The sequence below is a fragment of the Barbus barbus genome, assembly GCF_936440315.1.
Source record: "Barbus barbus genome assembly, chromosome: 2".
In the NCBI taxonomy this organism is placed as follows: domain Eukaryota; kingdom Metazoa; phylum Chordata; class Actinopteri; order Cypriniformes; family Cyprinidae; genus Barbus; species Barbus barbus.
Window position 1 is genome coordinate 30,670,378 of NC_136730.1, and position 27,356 is coordinate 30,697,733.

Here is a 27,356-nt window from a genome sequence, read left to right on the forward strand (position 1 = left end):
CTGTAGACAATGCCACTTTTATTTGAAACACTGTAAATCGAAGTGCCATTTAATACTACTGCACAGATGGCATACAGCACCAACAGTACGACACGTTTGGGTTGAATCTATCAGAGGCAGATGCTTTAATGTGTCAGTGATTTCAGAAACGGTGTGCTTCGCTGTACTCCGAGTGGAGTGGAATCATTCACAGACGCTGCTGCTGCTGCTGGAGGGGGTAGATTAAATGCTCCTCTCTAGATTCTAGAGGTCTTACAAGCTGGTCCTACATCAGTGAGAGTCAGTTACTTTTACACACATTTTCTGCATGCTCAGTAAACAACGTTCAGTTTTTCGAGATCAGAAAAACAGTACAGTATGTGTTTTGTGAAAAGCATCATCTCTCACTTTCTACTGTATACTGAAAAAAAAAAAAAAAAAAATCACACTGCACTCTTCATTTGATCAAACAAGAGAGTTTATGGTACAAAAAAGTATGTAATTGAAATGAAGACCACTATTATTTAAAACTGTGACAGCACTGTATGATTTACAAAAATAAAAACTAAAATATAAAAAAATGAGACTCGTTCATTTGCGGTCTCTTTGTTAAAAGTAAGCTTCATATTAGTCAATAAATATATATAGTCTACATATATATGTATTTTATAATGATGTAATAAATTATGACAGTGGTATAGCAAGCTTTGGCAAATAGTAATAAAATGGTTAGCGTTCATTTAAAGGGATAGTTCACTCAAAAATGAAAATTCTTTCATTTATTCACCCTCACGTCGATACAAATCTGTAAGACTTTCTCATTCATCTTCGAAAACATAAATTACATTTTTTTTAATGAAACCTAAGATTTTTCTCGCTCTATTTTAAAAGTTCATGAAGACATTGTAAAATAAATAAGCAGATTAATCCTAGTCTTCTAGAGACATGATCACTTTATATGATGAAGAGATTTCATTTAGGCTTTTATACACTGAACAACACCTACACAGAGCACAACAATCATGATAAATGGAAGCTCAAACATGCTTGTTTGACGTGATCAGAGCTTGCATTTACCATATTTGCTGTGCTCTATTTATGTATGTTGATCAATGTTAATATGTGAATCAAAGCCGGAAGTATATCTGTTCATCAAATAAAGTGATCATGTCTCTTCATAGCACTTGGATTACACCACTCAATTTATATGAATTACTTTTATAATGTCTTTATGAATATTTTGAAGCATCAAAGCTTTGGTGGAATGAACTTTCCATGGAGAACAGAAATCTCTCAGGTTTCACTGAAAACATCTTCACTTGTGTTTTCGAAGATGTATGAAACTCGTGGGTTTCTGAATGACGTGAGGGTGAGTAATTTATGACAATTTGAATTTTTGGGTAACCATCCCTTAATATGCATTTAGCTATGTAAGTTCATTATTCAAGAGTTCAGCTTGACTGATATCAAATATAACGTCCCTTTGAAAAATATCTTCCAGACCAGCTAATGAAGAAAAATGCAGTCGTTTGGAGACGAGGAAGATAATGTGCGCACGTAAAAATGTTTCAGTGCATCTAACAGCTTAAGTTTGATCACTGGCCGTTTGACTAGGGTGACGCATTACACACAAAGCATCTCTGAACAATACTACAGAATTAAACACATGGAGAGTTTATTAAGAATTCCAACAGGAGCATTTACGCTTCGTGTTCAATAAGTGGGCTACCTCAACTTCCCTTAAATGACCTTGGCAAATCCCACTTTGACTCATTATAAAGGTCTGAGGCACTACAGCGAGAGAATGCTGAGACAGGGTGAAGGACTCATGTATGAGGGAGCTGCCCGGTCTGTGTTTCCTTTACGGCTCAGGCACATGTGGAGCTCCCACTTCTAGAGGAGTGCCAGTGTGAGGAAGGGTCCCTGGGCTTTCCCTCCACACATCGACCGTTTCCTGTGTATCAAAGAACTCATCCGGCTCCTCAGGGGTGAGCGGGGTCTGGGCGCTGGAGCCGGCCTCTGAGCTGCTCTCTCTGAGCTCCAGGAGCACAGGCAGGGAGCCGGACAGCCCACGGAAGGACTCTGTTGGCGGACTGTCGGGCAAGTGCAAGCTGGGCTCGGCGGGGGCCGGACTTGGTGTTTCGTCACAGCAGGGGCTCTCTGTAAGACACTGGTCTGCAGAGTCTGTGCCTTCCACTGCTATTTCACTGGGTCTCTCCAGGATGGGGGATGGTATTGACGGGTGGGGGTCCTCAGAGGGGAGGCTGGTTTCAGTGATGCTGAGTGCAGACATGGATGACACGCAGTGGCTGTTGTTGTGAGGGGCCGGGTGGATCTCCTCGCTGCTCTGCGGCGTGAGGGTGATCTTCTCACTGAAGCTGAAGCGTGGGGAGGTGTCAGCCGTAGTGGGAGACGAGGGGCCGGCACTTGACACCGTACTGGAGGGACCACTGCTGTCTGCACGAAGAAATATACACAAACACACACATTACTTGGCTCATTTTGCAAAAGAGGTGCCATTTGTGTATCATGTGTGTGTAAAAATTACTTTAACAATGAATAGTTTATGCCAACTTTTACAATGTCACTATAGACATTTTTCTAAATGCATAAAAAAAAAAAAAGTATTTCTATCATCAAGAGAATGCCTTTTTTCCCCTCATTTCAGCTGTTTTCATTGCTTTTTGCTTTAATAGCAAATATAGACATTTTGATTTAAAAAAATATATTAAAATTAAGAACGAGCATTCTTTCCATTTATTTTAGTGGACATATTGTATTATTAAAATGAATTAAAGTTGTGACCCATGAAAAATGTCAACCATCACATTTTCCTTTTTGAAAGTCAGCAGGACACTGTAGACGAACTTTAGTATACAGTACTATTAAAAAGAATACTTCTTACGGAAATAATACAATTTGTAATGCAGTTAAGTGCGAACTGAATGTAACATTTTAGGACATTTAAAATGCATGTTAACTGCAAATAAATCAAAATATATTATAGTCTAAATGGTAATACTTAAGTATAGGCATTAACTATTAATTGGTTGCTTATAGCATGCCTATTATTAACATATTGGCTGTTTATTAGTACTTATGAAGCCCATATTCTGCATGACCATATTCTATATCCCTAATCCTACCCAATAACTAAACTTAACAACTAACTATTAATAAGCAGCAAATTAGGAGTTTATAGAGGCAAAAGTCGTAGTTAATGGTTTGTTAATATCGAGAATTGGACCTTAAATTAAAGTGTGACCATTTAAATTTATATTAAATGCAATTAGTTGGACTTTAGAGTGCTTTTTTTTACCCACTTAAGTACAACTTTTATAATTTCATAATTCTGTTTTCTATAAAATATGCTGTACTGAAAAGCAATTATGGTAAGGTAAAATATACTGTAATTTCTATTGAAACGTATGTCATGTATTTAAATATTTTTGTAATTACAAATTAGTAATGAAGCTTTTTAAAAAATATTTTAAATTTAAATGTAATATCACAAAACACACTAGTTAAAAGTATAATCAAGCATTTTATATGTGCTTTAGTATGTTAGTCAACAAAATAAGTGGTTTTCTTTAAAGCCTGACAAAAGATTATTAAAACATAATGATTTAAAATATACATTTGCCAAATGCACTTTTAAAACAGTCAGGAAAGTGTATTTTTTTAAAGTAGACTTTAAGTGGCCTTTTTATTTCATTAATACTACATTATCTCCAAGAACAGTTTTTTTAAATATACTGTTAAGATTTGAAATACACTACAAGTGCACATTTAATACACTGAAGCTGACTTTATCACAAAGGGCTTCGATACAAGTTATAGCCTCATATTTTTCACCACTTTACTGTTGTGGTTAAAATGTTAGCACTGTTACCATACCTTTGAATAGAAAACAACTGATAACTGAAAAGTTTGTATAAATAGCACAAGACTTGCCAAGTTGTCATGTCAAATAAAACAGTCAACCCCTTTACTGTCAACCTTGTTACTTTGTTGAAGGCATAATTATATCAACATACAAATTCATAAATTTAGTTTGCAATTGCACTGTTATTTGTTCGCACTTAAATATCAATTGTACATCTGATCCATCCAACATATGTAACATGTTAGCACAATGGCTAAGTGCGGAGAGAGTTTTCTCCATGTGAAGTAGCTAAGAGCAGCAGTACTCACACCAGGGTGGCCGATCAGAGCGCTGGCGCAGTGAAACAGAGGAGGACAGCACTCTGTGAGGGATGTAAGAGTCCCCTGTGGGCTGGTTCTGGGAGTCAAACATGGCTGAGATAGCTACAGGAGGGGAGGCAAACACACATACAGTTAGGACACTGGTGCATTATATTTCAGTATCAAAACAACTAAGACTGAGCTAAAATTCTCCTAATGTTAGAGTGCTGCTATGGGCATTACCTCTGGTTGTCCTGGTGTGGGAATCTCCAGCATTCTCACACACAGTCGTCAGGAACTCGTTCACTTGCTTGAGCGAGAGTGAGTTGTGGAGGGTCTCCAGGGGATAGATGGAGGGCACCATGGAGCAGCCTTCAAAACCTGCAGATGAGAGAATTGATGAGAGAAGACAGTCCTCTATCCAGACATCAGTATGCACCCAGAGTGACACAGCAGTCTATTACCACCGAACCAGTGTCAATACTCATTCCACCTACTGCCAAACCCTTGTTAGTGACAGAACCACAGTCACGGGCGGGAAACATTTAGATACACTGTACACTCACATAAACTCACACACCACATCCTCTTCATTCAAGACATTCGAGAACCCACCACATCATTCATTCCAGACTTATTGTGTATTACATAGGAAATCTAAATCTACATTTAAAAGTTATACAATAAGTAGTAATGTCACACTCTCACACACAACTTAAGTAAAACCAAAAAGTTCCTTTAATTAGTTGTTAGTCTCTATGCACTTCTTTTAGTTGAAAAACCACACTCTTAATGTAGATTAAAGCAACACAATTTAGGAGGGAGCTGGCTGAGACAATAATAATAAAAACAGGAATGAATGTGAGACTGGAAATGTGGATTATCATGTAATCAGAGCATGAATTTTATAAAAGATGACAATGCATCACTATTACTTATAAAAATGACCCTGGATTCTGGAGAATGTAATAAAAAAATCAAAATAATAACAATGTGCATGTGTGATTACGTATGAAATAATAGAGGTTTCATTAATTATTGTTGAAAAAAGTGAAAACTGAAAAATCTCATTTGGAAGAGAGAATTACAATATTTTTTTTTTTCAAATCCCTGGATGCCTGTGGCATGCAAATCATATGCCACGATCATGCAAGTCAGTCATTTTTTGACACGTCAGAGAGCCGATGTGACTGTAAGCTGACACGGTTGCAATCAGATGCCACTGGCATGCATCTGCCACTCCACACACCCCAACACACAGCAGTGACAGATCACTCTTAATGCCACTCCAGCCTCTTCTGTACAGAGCACTCAATTTGACATGCTTAAATCTGTTCTGTTCTCTTTATAAATATTTGAATAGTTTTGAAGAGTACTAAACTGCCAAACATGAGTACTTTTTTAATTTATGAATTACTTTATGAATTAAATCTGACTGGGACCTTTAACCAAACTCATTTACGATCTTTTGTATGGTGGAATTAATTTCTCTCAAAAAGTCTGAAATATCATCTAAGAGGAAAAAAACTTTTTTCTATATTATTTTGTTTTCTTTTAGTACGAGAAGAACAAAGTACTACACTATTGTTCAAAAGTTTGAGGTTGGTAAGAATTTTTATGTTTTTAAAAGTCTATTTTGCTCACCAATGCTGCATTTATTTGATCAGAAGTACTGTAAAAAACAGCAATATTGTGAAATATTATTACGATTTAAAATAACGGTTTTCAATTTTTAAATATTTTAAAAAGTAATTTATTCCTGTTTTTATTTCAGCATCATTACTCCAGTCTTCAGTGTCACATATGCTAATTTGGTCCTTCAGAAACCTTTCCTATTATTACCAATGTTGAAAACAATTTTGCTGCTTAATATTTAACTGTGACACTTTTTTTTAGGATTGTTAGATTAACAGAAGTTTTTTATTTTTTTATTAGGGTCTAACTTTTTTTTATATAATTTTCTCGTAACAGTGAGAAAGACTTTATTGACACTTCTGATTAATTTAATGCATCCTTGCTAAATAAAAGTTTTAATTTCTTAAAATAAATAAAAACTTACTGACCCCAAACATTTAAACAGTGTTGTACATGCTGAAAAGAAAACAACTTAACTTATATGATACATTAAAATGTAAAAATTTCTAATTTAAAAAATTTAAAAATGAAAAAATTTAGTTAAAGCCAAAACCCAAGATTAATCATGATTATTTTGTATATCCCTAGTAGCGCTAAAAAAGACAACCTACATAAACTTCAATAAGTTATAAAAAAATAAAAATCAAAGCTGTGTCATTGCAAGCTGCTTTTCCCAAAAACACAAGCATGCTTCAAACAGCAGAGGCACTATAGAGCAAAGCTAAGGCGGCTGTGGTAGCGGCCATTACTGCAGTCACGGCACAGCAGGGCACGGAGGCACCTCCCCAGGGCTGACCGTAGAGGTACTCTAGTGGGTCCTGGCCAGAGATTAACCAGTTGCGGAAGAGGCGGAGATGGTAGGAGCACTGATGGAGGTGGTGGGCAAAAGCACTGTCCAAACAGAACGGGTGGCCAATATTGGGGTCGGTGGAAAAGCGCCTCAGCAGCTGGGCTACCTGGTGCTCTTCCAGGGGTTCTGAGGAAGAAGAGGCAGAGCAGGGAAGAGAAGAGTGGGGAGTAGGGGGTTTGAAAAGCAGACGGGTGAGGGCATGGGGATTTTGTGGGGACATCGTGGACAGTGATTACCGCTTCATTACTTAGCATGCTATCAGAAAATCTCCCCACAACAGGTCTCACAGGGTTTAATAGACACTTCTCCACATTTAAACACACCTAAATAAAGGCAAATTAGCCTGAGCGACTGGTCACCAGCAGATAATACCAAGCAGACACACAGCATCACTTAAGTCCGTTGTAGTCCACAGCCTTCATTCACAAACAATGTACTGTGCAGAGGAAACAGTACAATCTCCTGGAGTCAACTTCCATTGATTAAGGCACAAGACCACAAGGGACTCAATTCAAGGAACTCACTAAACTATACACAGAAATGGTCTACATACCCACACTGACATCTAGAACTTCAGAACAAATCTATTTTTCCTTAAGTGTTCATATGGACACTGTGTAGTTAGGCCCAGTCAATTAACACAATCGACCTGATTGAATTAAAGCTGCGGTGGAACAAAGATCTATCATTACCTGAGCCAGACCACCATACAGGTGGTTGAACTGCAATTTATAAGGGACAATCTATTTAACAGCTGAGGTGATTAAAAAAATCAGACTCAACAGTCTGAAAAAAGTGCATACTTGAGTTGTATCAGATTAACCGTATTTGTCATAACCAATGCTTCCAACACATATACACATATTTGTTTTTATATCATGCCGTGTATATTCCGTGTATATTAAGTCAGGTAATTATATTTGCTACACCCTACTCCTTGCAGAAACCTTTTAGTTTTTTTAGATTTTAATTAAGACATTATACGGTATCTTTATTAAGCTGTTTCATCATGTTTACTATTGGGAGGTGCCCACAATGTAGATGATTACAGGTTTAACTATCCTCGTGGGGACATTTGATCCCCACCTGACCCGCATATGTGAACACTTTATCAGGAAAACACAAAAATGTAATAATTAAACTGAATTTGTTTAAAGAGTATATGCACTCGTTTCAGAGACATGAAGGTAAATTAGTATTTCTTAACTACAGAAACATAATTAGGTTGGACAAAAGGCTCCTACGTGAAAGGTTTTGAGAGCTAGATGGCTAGGAATGTGTGGTGGGTAGAGTGTGTGGGATCTGGCAGGGAATGGGGATTGTGTAGGTGGATTAGGGACCATCTTTAAGCTCTGCCTGAGATGTACTGAACACATACCGAACTGTGTCCAAATACACCTACATAACACACTGCAGTAATTCACATCACTTCACAAGAGGTTATCTTGCATTGTTTTTGACCTTTGTTATCACCTCCATTCAGGTTTGTTTATGCTAGACAACATCTCCGGACATCCTCTTGATCACAACATATGCAAGACTGAGAGAGAAACACTGATTATCTTAACCCATATAACATCAACATGCAGTTTATACACAGCACGTGTGTCTATCAATGAAGTGTAGAGAACTGTATATCTGTATCTGCAAGTGTGGTAGGTTGTTTTATTCACATAGACTGAAGATGTCTGTTTCAATTTGAAAGAAGTCTTTGTCGTTTGTGGCATTTTAGATTTTAAGCTGCTTCCCATGAAGAATCAAGGGGAAACAGAGTAAAACACTCCTTGGCTGCATAGCTCAACATCTACAACATTTAACATAATTATAATTCACAAGAAGATTCATTTTAAATAAAATTGGAGAGAAGATTAATGGAGCAAAAGAGTGACAGGTAAACCATTTCCCTGTGAACAATCACTTTCTGCTACAGTTAAATACAGTGAAAAACACTGTCCAACAGTACCAGAGCAATGACAAGTGTTGACAGGGGAAGGGTTCAGTCATTGGTGTGCTGTTCAGTAGTGCTTCAGATTCATTATCTTGAGTATCTATTCATAATTGTACATTGCAAAAAAAATAAAAATAAGATCTTAATCAGTAGTATTTATTTTTTCAGCAAGAATATCAAAACATCCTTATATTACAAGCTAAATCTAATTACGATATTTCAATAAAACATTACAACTTGTTTGCAAAGAATGTATATTGTGTGCACTGTCAAATAGTTTTTAACAAATGTATTAAATTAAGGATATTCTTTCTGACACATACTACTGTTCAAAAGTCTTGGTTAGAAATTTTTTGAATGTTTTTTTAAGGGCTATTATGGTCACCAAGTCTGCATTTATTTGATCAAAAATACTAAAATATTGTGAAACATTATTACAATTTAAAATAACTTTTCTATTTTTATTTAATAAAATGTCATTTATTCCTGTGATGGAAAAGCTGAATTTTCAGCAGCCATTACTTCTTTCTTCAATCTTCCATGATCCTTTAGAAATCTCAGGTAACATTTCTTATTAGTAACATTGAGATTATTTTTGTGGAAACTGTAATAAACAGAAAGTTCAACAGGACAGCATTTATTTGAAATAAAAATCTTTTTTTAACATTATAAATGTCTTTATCACTTTTATTCATCATTGATCCATTCAATCGATCGAAATCTTTATTTCTTTCAAGAAAAAATAAGAAAAATCTAGCGACCCCAAACTTTTGAACAGTAGTGTGAATGTTGCTTCCCAAATGTAAAAGACGACAAAAATATTGATTAAGAACATGATTTTTTGCAGTGTAATACACCCCCCTTCCCATAAACTTGTGCACATACAATCACAGGAAACAAACACGTGCTTAAACTCATTCACACAAACAGTCATCCGTAACTGACTAACACTGAGTCACTGGGTGAGAGAGAGGTCGAAGGAAACATGGCAGAAATGACGTGAAAACAGAAGAAAACTAAAAATTCCAAAGTGAAAAGAGTTTTCCATTGACATGCAGAACAAAGGGAGGTGGAGGAAGTGGAAATATACTTGAAGAGAAGCAGACGTACCATTAGTCGGATGCTTTGCAAACGACACAGAAAATCGCTTTACTGCCGGCATAGACAACAACTCTGAGGAAATAAAAAAGGTCACTAGAGTTACCATTTTTTTCAGTACACCTGTACAGGATGGGGATGGTGTTACAGAGCTGAAAGTGTGAGACTCTCAAGGATAGTAGAGTGAGGGGTGTAGGGCTGGGTTTCTACTGTGACTACAGACAGACAGCAGAGGAGAAGCATTTAGTGTCTCAATGTGATTTAGACTTTTAACTAAAGAGTGAGAATGTTCCTTATTACGTGGAAGTAAGATGTTAATCTCACAGATGGGTTCACTGAGGCTGTTCCTAGCTCAGGTAGAGAAAATAAACTGACAATAAGAGGACAGCTCTTTATACTAACTGCTTAAATGTCTTCACAGAGTTGCCACAGTAAATTAGTGGATCTATTTATAACACTTTAGCTGCGGTAATATTTTTGGCTTGTCACTTTATGGGCACTTCTCTACTATAAATACAGATGCCATCTTATCAGACGTCATCTCTCAGAACAAACAAAATGGTGGACAGAAGCATGAAAAGCTGGAGGTGGTCCGATCGACCCCTCACTTCAGTAGTATAAGCAGCTCTGAGAGCCCGTAGTGTAACAAGCACATGCCTTCACAGGACACAACCACACACACAACAGTGAAGACAAAGAGACTGGGGATTGTGCTCTATGACCGGCCAGTCCTAGAGACCAGCCAGAGATTTTAACTGATGCTAATAGGGTTAAAGGAACAGGCTCATGTATACGATAGCAACAAATGAGAGAGTAAAGTTATAACTGCAAACCGGCCGTAAACAAAACAAGACAAGAAATGGGAACTGAAAAAGGGAGAACTCCAAACAATGTCACACTGACACCTTGTGGACAAAAGCTTTCACCACGAGCATACAAACTGAACATTCTGGAAGGAATCAGAGGTATGGACCGGAGAGACAATTTGCCAATGCAATTTCAGTTAAGATTTCAAATTAGGGTGAAATCCAAAGCTAATGGCCACTTATCAGATTTAGTAATAATTTCAATACCCAAATAATGGGTCACACTTTATAATAAGGTTCAGTTCATTAACATCGAGAATAACAATCATTAGTTTAGGTTAATGTTACTGTTCATTGTTAATTCAAATTTCATCATAATACTGTACATTAGTTAATGTTAAAAACGTATTGTTAATTCCTACATATACTAGTAACCAAGATGAATAAAGGCTATAAAATTATTTATTGTTATTTTATGTTAGCTACTGCATTAATTGGTGTTAACATATTAAAAACTTAGTGTAAAGTGTTACCAAATAAATTTATGTAATACAAATGCAATATACACTACTGTTCAAAAGTTTGGGGTCAATTCGTTTTTTTTTTTAAGAAATTCATTCTTTTATTCAGCAAGGGTGCACTGAATTGATCAAAGGTGACAGTAAAGACATTTACAATATTACAAAAGATCATGTATCTCACATACATGATGTTCTTTTGAACCTTCTATTCTTCAAATCCTGAAAAAAAATGTAGCAAGGTTTCCACAAAAATATTAAGCAGCATGTTTTCAACATTGATAGTAGTAAGGAATATTTCTGAAGCACCAAATCAGCATATTAGAACATATTAGCATATTATTTCTTAAGGATCACGTGACACGGAACACTGCTAAAAATTCTGCTTTGCCATAAAATGAATAGAATAAATTTTCAAATACATTCTAGACAATAAAAAATATAATTTATAGAAAACTGTTGTTAACATTTCATGTAACATTTCAAAATATTACTGTTTTTACTGAATTATCCATAAGAGACTTTTTATGCATAAGAGACTAAACAATCAAAAAATCTTACAGACCTCAAACTTTTGAATGGTGGTGTATCTGAAATTAAATTGTAAAATGTGATTATGTAGCGAAAATCCTCTTTATGTAGTGGAAGGCAAGAGTTATATTCAGTTTGCTGTTCACAAAATCTACATTTTTACCATATTTTTGCTTCAAACGTTTTTGGATTCCTGCAGTGGTACACAAACATGTGTTTCCAATTAAATGATATCAAAATAAAACACTGCTCACAAAATATGACAAATGACAAGAAACATAGACGTAATTTCTGAAAGACAATAAATGGCACTGTAGACTCCATAGACTTCTGGACACCACACATTCAAGACCATGAAAACGAACCAGACGTGAAATGGTGAATATGACAGTGAGATGTGTGATACAACTTAATCCTAAACTCCTACATTACCCAGATGTACAGGAAGTGCCCTTCAACTATAGATTCTACCTTCTAAACTCGTATTATCTCTATGAGAAAAGGAGCTGGACTGAGCACATACCGTCTTTATAGGTCAAACTGCCCGAGGAGAATTTTTTGCGGTGTGTGCGTGCGTAGTCCTGAAGGTTGGGGGCACTAGAGGAGCCCCCCAGGACGGTGGTGCTGAAGAGACCAGCGCACTGAGAGCCTGCAGAGGGGGTTAGATCATGGAATTAGTGTGCACACCAACCACATGCACTTATTAATCAAAACACAGCAGTTACTGCAGATTGAGTGAGGGGATTATAAAGTCATAATATATGACTCATGCCAAAACCATTACGGTCTGGCGGACATCAATGACAGGGGCTAGTAGAGTAAAATCTAATTAACAAAAGACAGAAGCAATGTCCTTGCCAGGGAGATGTTGATGAACGTATATACTTTACATCTATTAGAAGCAATTATGATTAAATAAACAACAACTATGCAACAACTAAACAAATATAGTGAATTGGCAGATAAGTATGCTGAGTATATAAGTGTTAGTGAACATCAGCGTTCACATGTCATTGATAGTAACTATATGATTACTCAAATTAATAATTTCAAATCTACAGATAGTTAGGTATGAAATACAGCTGACTTCATGCAGGATTATTTGCTCATTTACACCATTGTCAAATGTGTTTTTTTTTCCCCATGCAAAACTTTCAAGTTTTAAAACCGCAGTAAAATCATGGCACTTTCTTTCCTTGGTAACAGCTTTGCGTAAAGATAACTAACTAAACTGTCATCAGAGATCACAGCACTAGTTTTAAATAGAGCAGAAACACTGAATGATCCCTCCACGATGTCTAAAAATGAACAGCATCCCTCTCCCACACAACAAACTCCATCTCTGTCTGGATTCAAAATGTGTATCCACCAATTTCCTTGGTAACGCCAATGAAAGCAGTCAGCTAATGGATTTTACATCCGAAATAACATGCAATATAGTGTTGCTTTGGATTCAGAGGGTGATTTCCTGTCACGGGGAAGAGATAAACAGCAGTTGTTGAGGCTGAGTGAGGGACAGACACACGATACCAACCTAATCCGCTCTGCTTCATCTCTGGAGACTGGCGAGAGCAGGAGGGGAAGAGGCGATAGCTGCCCCCTTTAGAGGACGAGCTTTCTGACAGGACCTGTGCACACACACAAATTAAGCACTTTTAAACCATAGTACATAAAACCCAGCCTGATTCTGTCAGTTTGACACCACAGAGATTTCCAAAAGTATTTTTAAAGCACACTGTACAATGGTTGGCATAGTAGGTGGCTGAGTGTGATACCTCCATGGAGCCAGTCTTGCGATTCCGGATCAGAGGGGATTTCCTCTGGGTGCTGATGGCCTCTGAAAGGGGCAAAGCGCGATCAGGCTCATCTTGTACGAGATTTTCCAAACTACCAGGGTCTGTTTGCTTCTGATCATTCTATGTGAACACACACAAACATAGACATGGAAATATTAGGAAACAAACCTGAATATTATTAGCTGCATAAAAATCTAATCCAATACATGATTAGAACACAGAACAAAGGAAAGTTTGTATACTTCAGCAGAGGCTGGTCGGAAGCCAAAGCCCATCGGAGCGCTCTCCTCCTCAGATACTTTGACCCCAGGGCTGAAATGCAGTTCCACATGGAAGCGCTCTTCAGAGGATGGGTCCTGAGTTAACACAATAACACAATTGTCACATTTCTTTGAAGTACTTTGTTGAGACTGCACAGTCCCCACTCAACCATAAAACATTGGGCAGCTCAGTTATTACAGTTCACTTATGTTTATTCTGTGCCTCAAAGGAGCAGAACAAACAGTGAGAGCAGGATGTACCTTATTGTTGTCTTCATAGAGCATAATGACGATCTGGGTCATGTAGTTGAGCTCAGTCACTGCACTCAGATAGTCCATGGCTCTCTTCCACTGCTGGTCCTTCTCCTCCTGAAACATCATATGTATCCTTTAACACTTAACTGAAACTACAGTGAAAGACAATTAAAGTTTACTGCTGAATGTACCGACAAGCATTTATGTATGTTAAACTAAAATATACTTCAATGTCATTTCTATTGAAACTTGTATGTCATATATTTAAATACAGTAGTAATTACAAATGTGTAATGATTATGAAGTTGGAATTTATTACATTTAAAATATATTCATTTCAAATGCTTACATCTAATAGGCCACCATAACAGAAGATGCTAAGCAGGGAGTGGACGTGACTCTCACTCGTGAAATACAGCCGAGTTCGGACATGCCTGCCTGGTGACAGCACTCCACGTGAATATCTGGGACACAAAGAGATGGACAAGTGTGAGCTCTCATGCTTAATAGGAGAGACGAAATAAATGAAAGAAAGAGATATGAGCGTGACAAAACAGGGCATCTCACAGTGGATGCAGCTTGTTTACAGACTCGTCCTCGTGTGTCCTCTGAAGGTCAAGCTGAATCTTCTTCACTAAAGGCAGACAGTACGCATACGCAATATCCAGCTTCTCCACCTTATTAATGCCGTACTCCTAAAAAAGTAGTTTGAAGAACAGTTGCAGTGCAGTTGAAGTACTAAAATAACTAAAACTAAAAATTACAACTTGATTAAATATATAGATACAATTTTTTTAAAAATAAAAATGACAAAAACACAACAAAATTACTAAAACTTTAAAATTAAAATGACAACAGAAAATAGATTAAAAAAATCTACTTCAAAATATTAACAAAAACTATAATTGTATATCAATGATAGTAAAATAACATGGACTGTTAGTCGAAAAGAGTCAATATATTCTTAGAAGAGTTTAAAAAAATAATTTTAGATTTAACATTTTGTTGTGGAATCCAAGGACTGAGTGATATGTAAGAAAATAACTTAAACTGATTTTTTTTTTTTTACCTAAACGAGGAAATAGTTAGTGCTAGACAAACTAGTTGGAGAAATATCAGTTTTCTAACAAACCTATTGCTAAAGCAACTAAAAAAAAATGTATAAAAATAAATCTTCAGCTCTGAGGACAAGCTGTATAAGTTCACGTTTCAGAATTTATTAACACACCTGAGGTATGACGATGTTGGCTAGTGCTCGAGAGAGCTTGAAGAGTTCTAATGTGTCCTCCAGGCCCAGAGAGCTGTTGTGCTGCACATCATACTTAACACAGTCATAAATGTCAGGGATCTTGCTGATGTCGTAGCGGCCGCTCTTCATGCGGAAGTCTCTTTCCAACTTAGACCAGCGCTGCAGCATCATCTCCAGTGTCTCGCTGTGGTACAGCTGTAAATCTGAGAGAGGCAACACCAACTCATTTACTTAGATCGTTTTTTCACAAGTTTCTCTTTTTGGCCTTCTAAAGAGTGTTTTTGTCTCTTTTTTTGATGTGAGCACAGAGCAATCACCTGCTGATTTGGGGTCTTCAAGTCTTTTGCGGATCTGTGAGGTGAGGCTCTGGACAAGGGTGTAGACTTGATCACACATACTAACTGGATTCTCCACAGCCTTCATAGAGTTCACCAGAGAGCTACTGCATGTTGGAGCCAGCTGGAAAAATAAAAGAGATAGAGAGTGGACACAGATGTGTTTTCATATAATGTCAGCAGAGGGCTGAAATACACCCCGAGTTCAAAAGCCGTCTGATGCTTCGATTTACCCGGTCAAAGTCTTCTTCTGTGAAGATTTCATCTTTCTGCATGATCTCATGAAGTCTAGCCTTAACCCTCTGTTGACAGCCACTGAGGGATTCGATATCGTTATCCAGCAGGCCGTTCATATTTGCACTCTTTACCATCTGGACCAGGATCGGTGTCAGTTCCCCTTCCAGTGCCAAGAGACCCTGACAACCAGACAACCAGCACCAACTTAACATCCTCCGATAACTTAATATCTTTAACCTTAGATGACCTGTATTTGTTGTGGCTAAAGACCTTTGCAAAGGCAGCAGCAGTCATTTGCACCCTGCCCTCATCAGAGGCATAGATCTTGAGGTCATGCCGGTAGGTGCTGTGTAGCCTGAGCAGGCCGCAGCCTGGAAAGCCAGCATAATCCCCTACAAGTGGACAAGAACACAAGATTCACAGATGAACACTCGATGAGACTAATTACCATAAAACCAATTAGGCAATCAACCCTGTTCCTGGAAACCCACTGTCTTGCTGGGTTTAGCTCCAAACCCAATCAAGGTCTTACTTGACAGTAAGAGGCATGGGTGTTAGAGCTGGAACAAAACTCTGCAAGAAGGCGTCTGTAGGAGCAGGGTGGAACAAACCAAAATAGGGCAGGTTAACATGCCCAGGTTAATGTGTCCAAAAGGTTAACAAATCCAAAGAAAATGTAATCAAAACATGACTGCAAATGGGTATATTTTGCTCTCAATCTCATTCATCCCTGTGTCACAAAACCAATCGGTAAGTAAAACTGCTATTGACTGCAAATACAATTTGCGAGATAAGGATGAACGGATGTTTATCAGTGAATAGTCTCGCATAGCCAGACCTGCCCTGCGTTCCATTTGGAAGGGCTCATCCCTATGCCATAATCCCTTCGAAGGGTTTACCCTCCAGAGTGAGAGCTTTGAAGGGTGCAGTGGACCAAACAACTGTTTCTTGAAGTGCCCTTATGTGTCACACGCAGGCAACGTCATCATGCAAAGCATCTGTGCAAAGGATCATGGGAGCCCAAAGTGTCCATCAGTTGTACCCTTTGAAATCCTTCATTCCGAAGGGCCCTTTGAAGTGGAGATTTTTGAGCACTTCGGTTTGGAACGACACTTCAATATGGCGGCCACGACTGTTTTCACTCCGAAGTGCCCTTCGGAAGGAAATATATCCCGTTTGGAATGCACCACTGGAATCCATGGCAGCTTTCATTGGCCAATGCCCGCCCATGAGGCTGTTTGACCTACATGTCAAACAACCAACCACAGTTTGTTTCGTTCAGCATCACATTTCGAGGCGTGGAAATGTCGCATCAATAACAGACCGGTGTGTAAAGCTCTCGCACAGATTTTAAAGATTCTATGCCGTGACCTTTAAATATTTCACATACTTTTAAAAATACAGCGTTTAGTTGACCTGATAAGAGCTTGTCATCATCATCGCCTTTCGTGAGGGGGTTTGGCGTCACGGCATATTTGTTTCCAGGCGGAACGTTAAAGAATGCGACACACACGTCTCTCAGAAATCCTGTATAATATAATGACGACTTCGAAACTCCTGAAGTGTTTCCACTTTTGTGTGCCATATTCATCAGACATTTATCCAGAGGTCCGTGGGCGTGACGTCTGAGGCTGAGACTAATCAACGAACAACAGCTGAAATTTAAAGGGTTAGTTCACCCAAAAATTTAAATTCTGTTATTAATTTCTCACCCTCATGTTGTTCAAAATCTGAGAGCTTTGTGACCCTGCATAGACAGTGGATAATACTTTTTGTGCGCAAAGAAAACAAAAATAACAACTTTATTCAACAATTTCTTCTCTTCCATGTTAGCCTTCGATGCACATTCACGAGTGCACCACAAACGCACGTGTGTGCATTCCTCTGCTTACAAGGCGCAGCGCATCTGGGTTCCACACCAGAATGCCGGCTCCTGCGTCAGCAGCGTCACATGCATGCGTCATGCTAGTCTGATGAACACGTGTCGACTGACACAGAAGAGAAGAAGATAATGTTGAATAAAATTGTTATTTTTGTTTTCTTCGTACACAAAAAGTATTCTCTAGTTCCGTAGCTGTCTATGGAGGGTCAGAAAGCTCTCGGATATCATTAAAATATCTTAATTTGTGTTCTGAAGATGAACAAAGGTCTTACGTGTTTGGAACGACATGATGGGGAGTAATTAATAACAGAATTTTCATTTTGGGGTAAACTATCCCTTTAAGTCTGATCTTCACACACATTATCAGAAGACAATACATTCATATGAACAATATAGTTTAGTCAACAATATAGAGGGAAGTGAATAGTATGAAGATTGCTGAACAGGGACAGGGTTTTATCCCAACATAAGTACTTTATACTACCTTACATTTAATAAAAAATATTATAGAAATAATATTTTTTCTAATAAATTATAATACTAAATACTTCATAGATCTTATATATATATATATAATATTACAATAAGTAATTCAAAGAGTGCTGCAGGGATGATGTATTTTTGTAGGCAAATCCCAACATGAAGAAAAAGCCAATAGCATTTTTCCAGTTAGTAAAAAAGCTAAAACTTCAAGCATCACCACCAATAATCTTCTAAAGACTCCTTCCATTTTTATTGAAATCTACAAGTTGGAAAGTGTGAGTTAGAATAACTTGCAAGAGTGCAATTGGTAGTAAAAGTGGACCAGTGAGTAAATGAGTTTACCTCTTTGGCATGATGACGTTTAATGTTCCCATCAGCCTCTGTAGTCCCAATTAGACAATTCTTTAGCCTAACTGCCTTTTTCACGACAAAAAGCTTAAATTCACAAGTGGGGTATTACATATTTTATGTCATAGAAATAAATTGTGAAAATATCTTGAGCTTCTGTTAACCACAGACATTTAATGAAAAGCCCATTAAAAAAAAAATTACCCTTGGGACAATGGAACAATAAAATGCTCATTCGTTTCCGGGCTTTAGGACTCATTCCAACAGCACTCTATGCACCTGTATTGTATTAGTCAGTTAGTCAGTTATTTAACAAGGATTCATATATTCATATTTAAAAGTTCACCAACTACTGATTTATTAAACATTATATAATGCTTGTAGATAATTAAAGAACATTATTAAAATGTCAATATTGTATCACATCATTAATCTGAATGTGTTAATCAATCACTTTTAGGTGTAATGTTTACGAGAGCTGTTGTATTAGAATGGTGTAAGGAGGAGCTTAAAGCATGTGATTTGTGAACTCTAGATGTTCTTCATCATGACTTTGAGTCCACTAATGTGTGAAATAGGAAATAACCAGTGACAAATGTGTGTGTCCATAATCTTAAAATACTAACAGACAGGAGACAGACTACCTTGACCTCCAGGATACATGCAGCGAAAAGCCCTGCCGAGTTCTTCAGCCTGAACTCTGCCAGCTGGAGTCAACTCTCCTCCCCACTTCAGCACCAGCAGTATAGAGGGGCCCTCCTTTCGAGTATCTGCACACAACACACACAGCAGCACCATCATGCACGACATGATTGAAGCCAAAGGGGACATGTTTCCCGATCAGCAATGCTTATACCTTCCTCCTCACTGGATGTTTTGGGTTGTCCATGAGGAAGATATGTTAGCTGCACTTTCCTATTGATTCCAGAGAAATGGCCATACCTGAAAAAAGAAGACAGAAACCAGAGTTTAAAAAGGCCATATCCTTCAGGCTTAAAACAAGTTTACCCTCCACCTCACTGTTTTTTTCTGACGTCTATATTAACATATAGCCACAAGGACATGCCGGATCAGCTGCTCTGAAATCCATCCAGAGAATCTACGCTATTCCTAAATGAGTGATGCTTGACAAAGGTTGTGAAAGGGGACACTGCGATTTCATTGTGTCACAGGACGAACCTTATTACTGACAATCTAAAAATACTGCATGTTGGAAATATTACTGAACATAGTGTTCATATATAACATCCATCAACTGAATCTCCTTTAAGACATGTTACAGATGTGTCCTTTGACACACTAGAAACAGTATTATATTTTTGTTGTTTTTCTGTAAGAAAGCATCTGTTAAGCTTTGTTATGGCAATTAATGTATTGTTTCATATAACACCTCAGCCAGTAAAAATGTAAATGAGACAATGTATCTATTTCTTTGGAAAATATGTCATGTCACAAGACTGAAAGGAGGCCACCACAGCAGACTGCAAGTGTGCCAGTTAGCATGGCCCAGTTAACGTCTTACATTAACGTACATTTCTAGAACAGTCTTTAGTTGTTCAAGCTTGGACTTCTTCTCCTCTATTTCACAGTCAGTATGCTGTCCTATGTCTGCCAAAAGAGTCCTGGTAATGTCCAGAACTTCCTGTGGAAACAGCACAGCACAGATATAAAGTAGCACCGCAGTCTTTAACAATAAATTCAACATTTAAATGACTGGCTCACTGTGGGGCCTCAGCAAACTTCCAAAGACGCCTCAAAATGACTTGATGCAAAACAAGACACAACGGGTATTAAATTAAATCACTAAGATTTTGAGGTATTTCTTAATTAAATTTACCCCCTCAACAACTTTGTTTCCTTGGAGTAGCCAAGATTCCTAGAGTCTTGGAGAACTTGAATATATGAGGTAGCATAATGTTAAAAATGTGATTTGTAGACCTGGAACATTCATGTAAATAATAAACTCTAAAACATCATATGCACTTTTATAATGATTATAATATACATGCATCAAATTACCTTCATGTAGATACATTGGTTAAAAACAGTGGGAGTTCTTTTTTTAATTTTTTTATTATTATTATTGCAGAAACTCGAGATGCCCATAGATTAAAATAGGTGGACATTGTCAATAAGGCTGAGAGCGTCTGGTTTAAATTCAACAAAACATAAAAAATTCATTATAATAGGCTACATAAAATTGTTACCTGGAGTTGTTTGGGTTTCTTTAGCTTCAGCTTGCCCGTTTTATACCCACCGTATTTTTCAAAAAGCTCAAAGAACCTGGAAGAAAGGAAAAAGCACTATATTTTACTATTTGGATCCATTAATCATGCTTTAAGTGAGTAAGTCTTTTGAGGAGATGACAAGAACACACATGGGATTCCGCACTTCCATCTTCATCTTCTGCTTCGGTGTACGATCTCCATGACGGATCACAGCAATCACACAGCGAAGCTCCATCCTAACGGACAGAACCACAAAAAAAGTCATTCTGATGCAATATCATAATTGGCTCACTTGGCATTTATTTTAAAGAAAGATGAATCTTACGATCATACTACCATTAATGAATAGTGTACTTTAATGAGTAAAAGATGTGTTGTGTGTAGTGTAGCATGTGATACGTACATGGTCCCTGATGTAGTGGGTACAATAGGAATGTCCTCAGCCTCTGTAGGTATGGACCAGGGAATCTGGAACTGAGGAGCCAGCTCCCTCATCACAATATTTCTAAGAGAAAGAACAAGCCACACTCATCATCACGTGTTGTGCATTTTGTTAACTCTATGTTAATCAGTTTAAATGACAAACATTTTCAATCTTTATATGATTATCACTAGGATTTACCCCAGGATCTTAGCACAGTCATCATAGTACTTCATGGAATTCTTCACAAAGCTAAATCCGTTGACATCGCACACATACGAGTGGCCGTTGGCTCGGAGAAGGTCGAATCCACACACTGTTTGCTAGAGTAAAATACGATTTTGAGAATAAAATCAATATGAACAGGTTTAACTGAGCTGAAAGAAAAGAAATGCCTTAAACTCTGAAGCCCAGAAAATGTAATCTAACAGAAACATTTTCATTCTGTACTTCTGTTTCAGAAAACTAAGAAACAAACAGCCCATCTGACCTTGAATGCTAGACACACTTTACGGGCCACAAGCTTCTCCATGGCAGTGAGCATAACTGGGTAGCGGATTTCTTTGCCTTCACTGTCTCGCTCAACTTTCCCGTCAAGAGCAGGGGACTTACGAGCCTCTGCATGAGCGTAATCTGGCCCTACTGTATACACCTGTAACAATACAAACACGCACAAAAGGAAAAAATAACATATTCATCTGATGTTCAAAGGATAACTGCAAACAAAAAAACAGGACAAAGACATTTTACAAATAGTTTCCAGGGAAACAGCGTAACAAGATGAATAAGAACTAATTCTAAGACACCAACCTGTCTTGAGAAATGTTGCTGCACCTCTAAAAATAGCTAATTTACAATTGAACTAAACAAAACAAAACTTTGCTCTATACAGATAAAGAAAAACAGGGTTATGCAATCCCTGGGTAAAGAAGATGCTAAATTATTTAGTACCTTCACATCTGTGCCATCAGTTGGCATGAACTCTTCATAGATATAGGAGCCAGTTTTCCTCACACTGCTCTCTGGAGAGTAAACGCTACTTCTGCTCCCAATCTGAAACAGAGACACATCCACACTCAAATTATTCACTTAACATTGTGTATTAGGTGCAGTATTCACAGTTTTGTATACAGTTTTGTTAACTATAGTTCATTTTACTGTAGGTAGTGCAAACATAATGTACATAACTGAATCAAATACACAGTGATAAACAACCAAATTTAAAGCTGCAAAGTGTAATTGCTGTGACACTAGTGTTGCCAAATGGAATATTTTGCAAACGTTTCATGAACTCTATCCCTATCCGCTATTGGTCGAACAAACACTGCTCTGCCCCAAACTCACAAAAATTACACCAGCTTTAATAGTTTATTTTGCGACATAATAGAAGATGCAAAATACGAAGACAACATAGAACATGAGTGCTGCAGGGAGGATGTAATTTATTAAGTCATCCCATGAATTAGCAATACCTGTTTCCCTCGACAAAAAGCCATTGGCTTATCCATTGGCTTTTGAAATTAATGCAGAAAATAAGCTCTGCAGAAAACGTTTACGAATGTTTTTTAAGCCTAGATACAAATCACCAGAAGTAAAAAGCTACAGGTAGGATATTCTGTAAATGAACTACACCATGGTCACATGACTTTTTTTTAAAAATCTATGGATCTAATTAAAAAACTTGGAAAAAGTTTGAGTTATAGTAGCAATAGCAGAATAGTTAGGAAGATCACAAACAAAGTGAGGATGTAAATGTGGACTAATGAGCAGATGACTTTTAATGTCCAAGACAACCTCTGTAGTCCCATTTAGCCACAGACCTTTTTTCAGGCATTTAACCTAAAACCCATTCAAAGGACCTACTGACTTTGGGTAGCTGGAACAGGAAGTTCAAAAATGCAAACTTGTTTCCTGGTTTTAGGACTTTCCTGCAGCACTCTATAACTCTGGTTGGTAAATCATATGTTTTAATGAATGAACTGCAACAAGACTTCAAGTTAGTAGTGTTCCAAACACGGACTAAATACACTGATAAACTCTGCAATTATGTCTATTTTTAACAGCTGACAGGGAATGCCAAAACAAAATGTCAGCATGCTCTTCTTCGTGCCTGTTTTGACCATTCCCAACAATTAATTATGTGCCTGTGTGACTGAGAGGGATGCAATTCAAGCTCTATGGCATAGATAGCAGGAAGCTGTTGCTAAAAGACCTTTCTAAAGAGACGCTGGCTGCCTCCTCCAGCTGAAGTTGGGTAGTAGATGTACACATTATGGTCCTCAGCAGAAACTGGCTTCTCTACAAAGGGTTTTAGAAAGACTTCGCCGTTAACTTCAACTTGGTCTTCTCCCTCAATCAGGTTACACTCTATGACAAAACACAAGGAGGAAAGGCCAATCAAAACAGCATTACAGTGAAGAGAAACAATATTTGAGCAGATACACAGATAACACAGTCATCATCTGAGATATGACCATTATGTGGATTTATAACTGAGTAAATATAGCACTCTGATTGTCATTTGTTTAGAGTCAAATAAATTGATTCAGGTCCTCAGGCAACTGTCATAGCTGCCAAGAACATAATGGATTCTCATTGGATTCCAGACGGTCACATCATAGGCCTCAGAGCAATACTTGTATCTTTGGCCTGTAAAACACTTGAAATTGCTCTATGCGAGAGGCTATATTTACTCAGAGACTAAAATAAATCAGAGCAGAGACAAAACAGGACACTTTGCTAAGATTAAGGTTTCTACTTCACTATTGTATGACAAATAAATAAGCAATTAAACATTAAAAGACAGCGCTATAAAAACATATCAGGACATTTTTTTTGCATATTTGAAAAAAAGCTTTGACTGACCATCAGGTTTGTCAGGGTCACGGTTTAACACAGCATAGCGTGGCAGATCTATCCCCTCCTCCTGCAGGATACGATATACTTCCCTCCTAAAATATGATTTGTTTTTAAATGACAGAAAAGCCTTAATTCAGGCATCATACAGGATGCTGAAATGTATGTAAATATGAGAGATAATATGCAAAACTGTGGTTGAAGAATATGCTAATACCTATCCTGTATGTAATACTGCATATTAAGATCATTGAGGAGCAGCGGGTTGCGGAGTTTTACGTAACTCACTGCCTTATCCAAGGGGAAACCTAATTCAAGAGAAAATATTAGAATTGGTAGATTGGCCATTATAATATAAAAATGACTTGCCAAAGACACAACACACTGGTAAATAAATTTGTAGACTGCTTATCAGGCATATTTGCACACCAAAGGACAAATTCGTTGTCTGGCATCTTTTCACAGGCAAAAATCCAGTCATTTCAACAGGAATCCATGCGATTAGTAACTTCATATGAGGGCAAAATGCAGATTACAAAAATTTGCAGAAATGTTGCCAATGTGACCGTACCTTCATTGTGTCTCATTAGACTAGTTAATGATGGAGGAATGCTTGGTAAATGAACATGAGACCACTTCCATAAAGCTGCTTCTTGATTTTGTTGACTTATTTTACGGTTAAGACTTCGGTGGAGAAACCCGCTACAACCAGCTCATAAGGACACAAGCATATGACTAACCTTTAGAGTGAAATGAGATCAGGCAGTCACAGAGTGGCCACTTTTCCACCGGTTCATTGAGAATGATGTCCTCTGGAAAGATGACCACTGTGATGTACTCAAACTTGCAAAGACGCTCCAAGATCTGAGTCATGGGTTTGGACTTGGATTTCTTCATCATACAGCAAATCCCCACCACGATCTGACGCTCTGGAGGCTTAAGAGAAAAAGCAAGAATTGAAATAAGACATATCGGTATCTACCAAAACATGTCAAACTCTGCAGCAAGACTGCATATGAGTGGCCATACTTGTGTGTACAGATGTTGAAAGAACACTTCAGGGGTTTTCAAAAATTTCTGGAAAATCCCAGGAACGACCTGAGACATACTGCATAACAAAAACAGCCCTGAATTATATCAAAATCTAAAATATTAAAAAGGTTAAGCCAAGGCATTGTTTATTTGTTTTTTTAAATCAGGCTGTTTGAAATTCCAAATGTATTGATTAACTCTCTGTAACTGCATGGAAGCACTTTTGATGACTGCATTACTGTTACACAGCACTTCGCCACTGGACATTTTCAGATTAGTAATGGTGCCGTTGTCTTCTAAGCAACACATTTGATTTGTGGTAAAAAGTAAAAGGAAGTAGTTCTACACCACTATTCAAAAGTACCATTTTTTTTGTTTAAGAAATTAATACTTTAAATTGATTAAAAGTGAGAGTAAAATACATTTATAATATTACAAAAGATGTCTATGTTAAATTAATGCTGTTCTTTTAAACTTTCTATTCAAAGAATCCTGAAAAAACAACAGTTTCTACACAAATATTAAGCAGCACAACTGTTTTCAACATTGATAATAATAAGAAATGTTTCTTGAGCACCGAATCGGCATATTAGAATGATTTCTGAAGGATCCTGTGACACTGAAAACTGGAGTAATGGCTGCTGAAAACGGTTTTTTTTTTTTTTTTTACATGCTTCTGTTCTCTAACTTCTAAATCTCCAAGTATGTGAAGGACTTTGTGCAAAATCCCTCTATTAGACCAGGCATGTAATCAAACTGCACTTCATTCGTACCGAGTCATCCTCCAGGTCGTCTTCGTACAGCTCCATGTCTGTCCTCATGCTGGCGTAGTCGTCCAGGCCTTCGCTCTCATCCTCCGCGCAGCCCACGAAGAATCTGGGAGCGCTGCACTGGCTCTCGCCGGGGCTGCTGGGCTCTGACATTACAGTCCACAGCGGCAGCGACCCTCTGCTTCCTGCTGCGCCATCTCACACTAACACACAGAGCTGGAGGGGCACGCGGCCAGACCAGCTCCGTACCCAGCCTGCAGGAGCAGCGGTGGGTCACTGGAAAAAGCGTGTGAATGTGAGTTAGAGAGGTAGAGAAGAGGCTGAATGAGGCCTGCCAAAGTGCAGTTAAATAGTTATTGGGAAGGATGTAAAGTGATGGACTGATAACACAAGTCCATTTTTCCTAAGGTTGATATTTTTCAGTTTATATGAGAGAGGATCTTTCTTCAGGTGTCTTAACAAGATCCTTAAAGAGTGAACTGAAGGATGAAAAAAAGCATCTTCTTTCCTACAAAAACAAACAAACATGCTTAAGTGATCCACAATCAGTGCACATATAAATGGTGATCTCTGTGTCAGGACTTGTTTGTTTTAGCCTGAAAGGCATTGGGTGACGGTCACTGACTGCAGTCCTTATACATTTTATACAAAAGTTAATTTACATTAAATTAACACAAAATGAAGATTCTGTCATCAATTATTCACCCTGATGTCATTCAAAACCCATGAGACTTTCATTAATCTTCGAAGCACAAATGAAGATATTTTTAATGAAACCTTAGAGATTTCTGTCCCTCCACTGCAAGTCCATTCCACCAAAGGTTTGATGCTTCAGAGAGTTCATAAAGACAGCATAAATGTAATCCAGGTGAACTGAGCTGTTTAATGCAAGTCTTCTGATCACTTTATATGATAAACAGATTTTATATGATGAACAAATTAGGCTTTTATTCACATATAAACATTGATCAATGCACATATATAGAGCACATCAAATGTGCTAAACGGAAACTCAAATTAGGGGTAAGTGATATTGCAAAAATCTGTTTTTTTTTTTCAGGCAGGATCACAATCCACAATCTTCTCACAATCCTTTTTCAACTATTTTGTAAGTTATAGAACAGTACAGTGACTGCAGACAAACTAACTTCCCTAATTTCCCAAATTCATTTCCCTAAAAGATGCAAGTTACAAACAATAGAATGAATACAATATACAAAAAAGTGGGCAACACTTTACTTGAAGGGGTGTGCATAAGACTGACATGACACGTCATGAATATGAAGGAGGTTTTATGCATGTATATGACAACTGTCATTAAGTGTCATTCGCTCAGTTATGTCATTTTTAATGCAAAGATGACATTATTTGACCTAACCCTACCCCTACCCTTACCCCTAACCCAGAACAAAGACATCTCAAATAATGTCATCTTTGCATTAAAAATGACATAACTGAGCAAATGACACTTAATGACAGTTGTCAAACATGCATAAAACCTCCTTCATATTCATGACGTGTCATGTCAGTCTTATGCACACCCCTTCAAGTAAAGTGTACAAGTACAGTAAAATTAAATTGTTAAAAAGTAAAGTTAAATTGTTCAAGTACAGTAGATCTATTTAACAGTAGCATTCAAGTAAGAAATACTACA

At 37.6% G+C, this 27,356-nt stretch overlaps 1 protein-coding gene across 3 annotated transcripts; it reads right to left on the bottom strand.

Annotated features, from left to right (window-relative positions):
• Positions 1-25,980, bottom strand: ppip5k1a (diphosphoinositol pentakisphosphate kinase 1a). Of its 3 annotated transcripts, XM_079441832.1 has the most exons (29): positions 25,706-25,980; positions 24,641-24,836; positions 24,118-24,208; positions 23,910-23,995; positions 23,257-23,411; positions 21,996-22,097; positions 21,535-21,696; positions 21,246-21,367; positions 21,027-21,128; positions 20,773-20,859; positions 20,603-20,678; positions 19,928-20,037; positions 19,252-19,337; positions 19,040-19,165; positions 15,953-16,074; positions 15,679-15,861; positions 15,428-15,569; positions 15,090-15,313; positions 14,429-14,556; positions 14,211-14,325; positions 13,868-13,975; positions 13,589-13,702; positions 13,326-13,466; positions 13,085-13,178; positions 12,074-12,199; positions 9,708-9,770; positions 4,408-4,545; positions 4,174-4,287; positions 1-2,436 (listed from the first exon to the last, which is right to left on the bottom strand). In XM_079441832.1, the coding sequence occupies exons 1-29, from the start codon at positions 25,853-25,855 to the stop codon at positions 1,841-1,843; spliced, it is 4,059 nt and encodes a 1,352-aa protein (XP_079297958.1). In that variant the 5' UTR covers positions 25,856-25,980; the 3' UTR covers positions 1-1,840. The 3 variants fall into 3 exon arrangements, with proteins under 3 accessions (XP_079297958.1, XP_079297960.1, XP_079297959.1); XM_079441834.1 differs by lacking the exon at positions 9,708-9,770; XM_079441833.1 differs by lacking the exons at positions 1-2,436; positions 4,174-4,287; positions 4,408-4,545 and adding an exon at positions 5,727-6,775.
• Positions 25,981-27,356: the final 1,376 nt, after the last annotated feature.

Excerpts from the sequence above, each read along its gene's own strand:
- ppip5k1a (XM_079441832.1), bottom strand. The coding sequence starts at position 25,855 with ATGTCAGAGCCCAGCAGCCCCGGCGAGAGCCAGTGCAGCGCTCCCAGA. Across the intron at positions 4,288-4,407 it reads CCACACCAGGACAACCAGAG|CTATCTCAGCCATGTTTGAC; the intron begins GTAATGCCCATA and ends CCCCTCCTGTAG. Across the intron at positions 2,437-4,173 it reads CTCTGATCGGCCACCCTGGT|ACAGCAGTGGTCCCTCCAGT; the intron begins GTGAGTACTGCT and ends TTCTTCGTGCAG.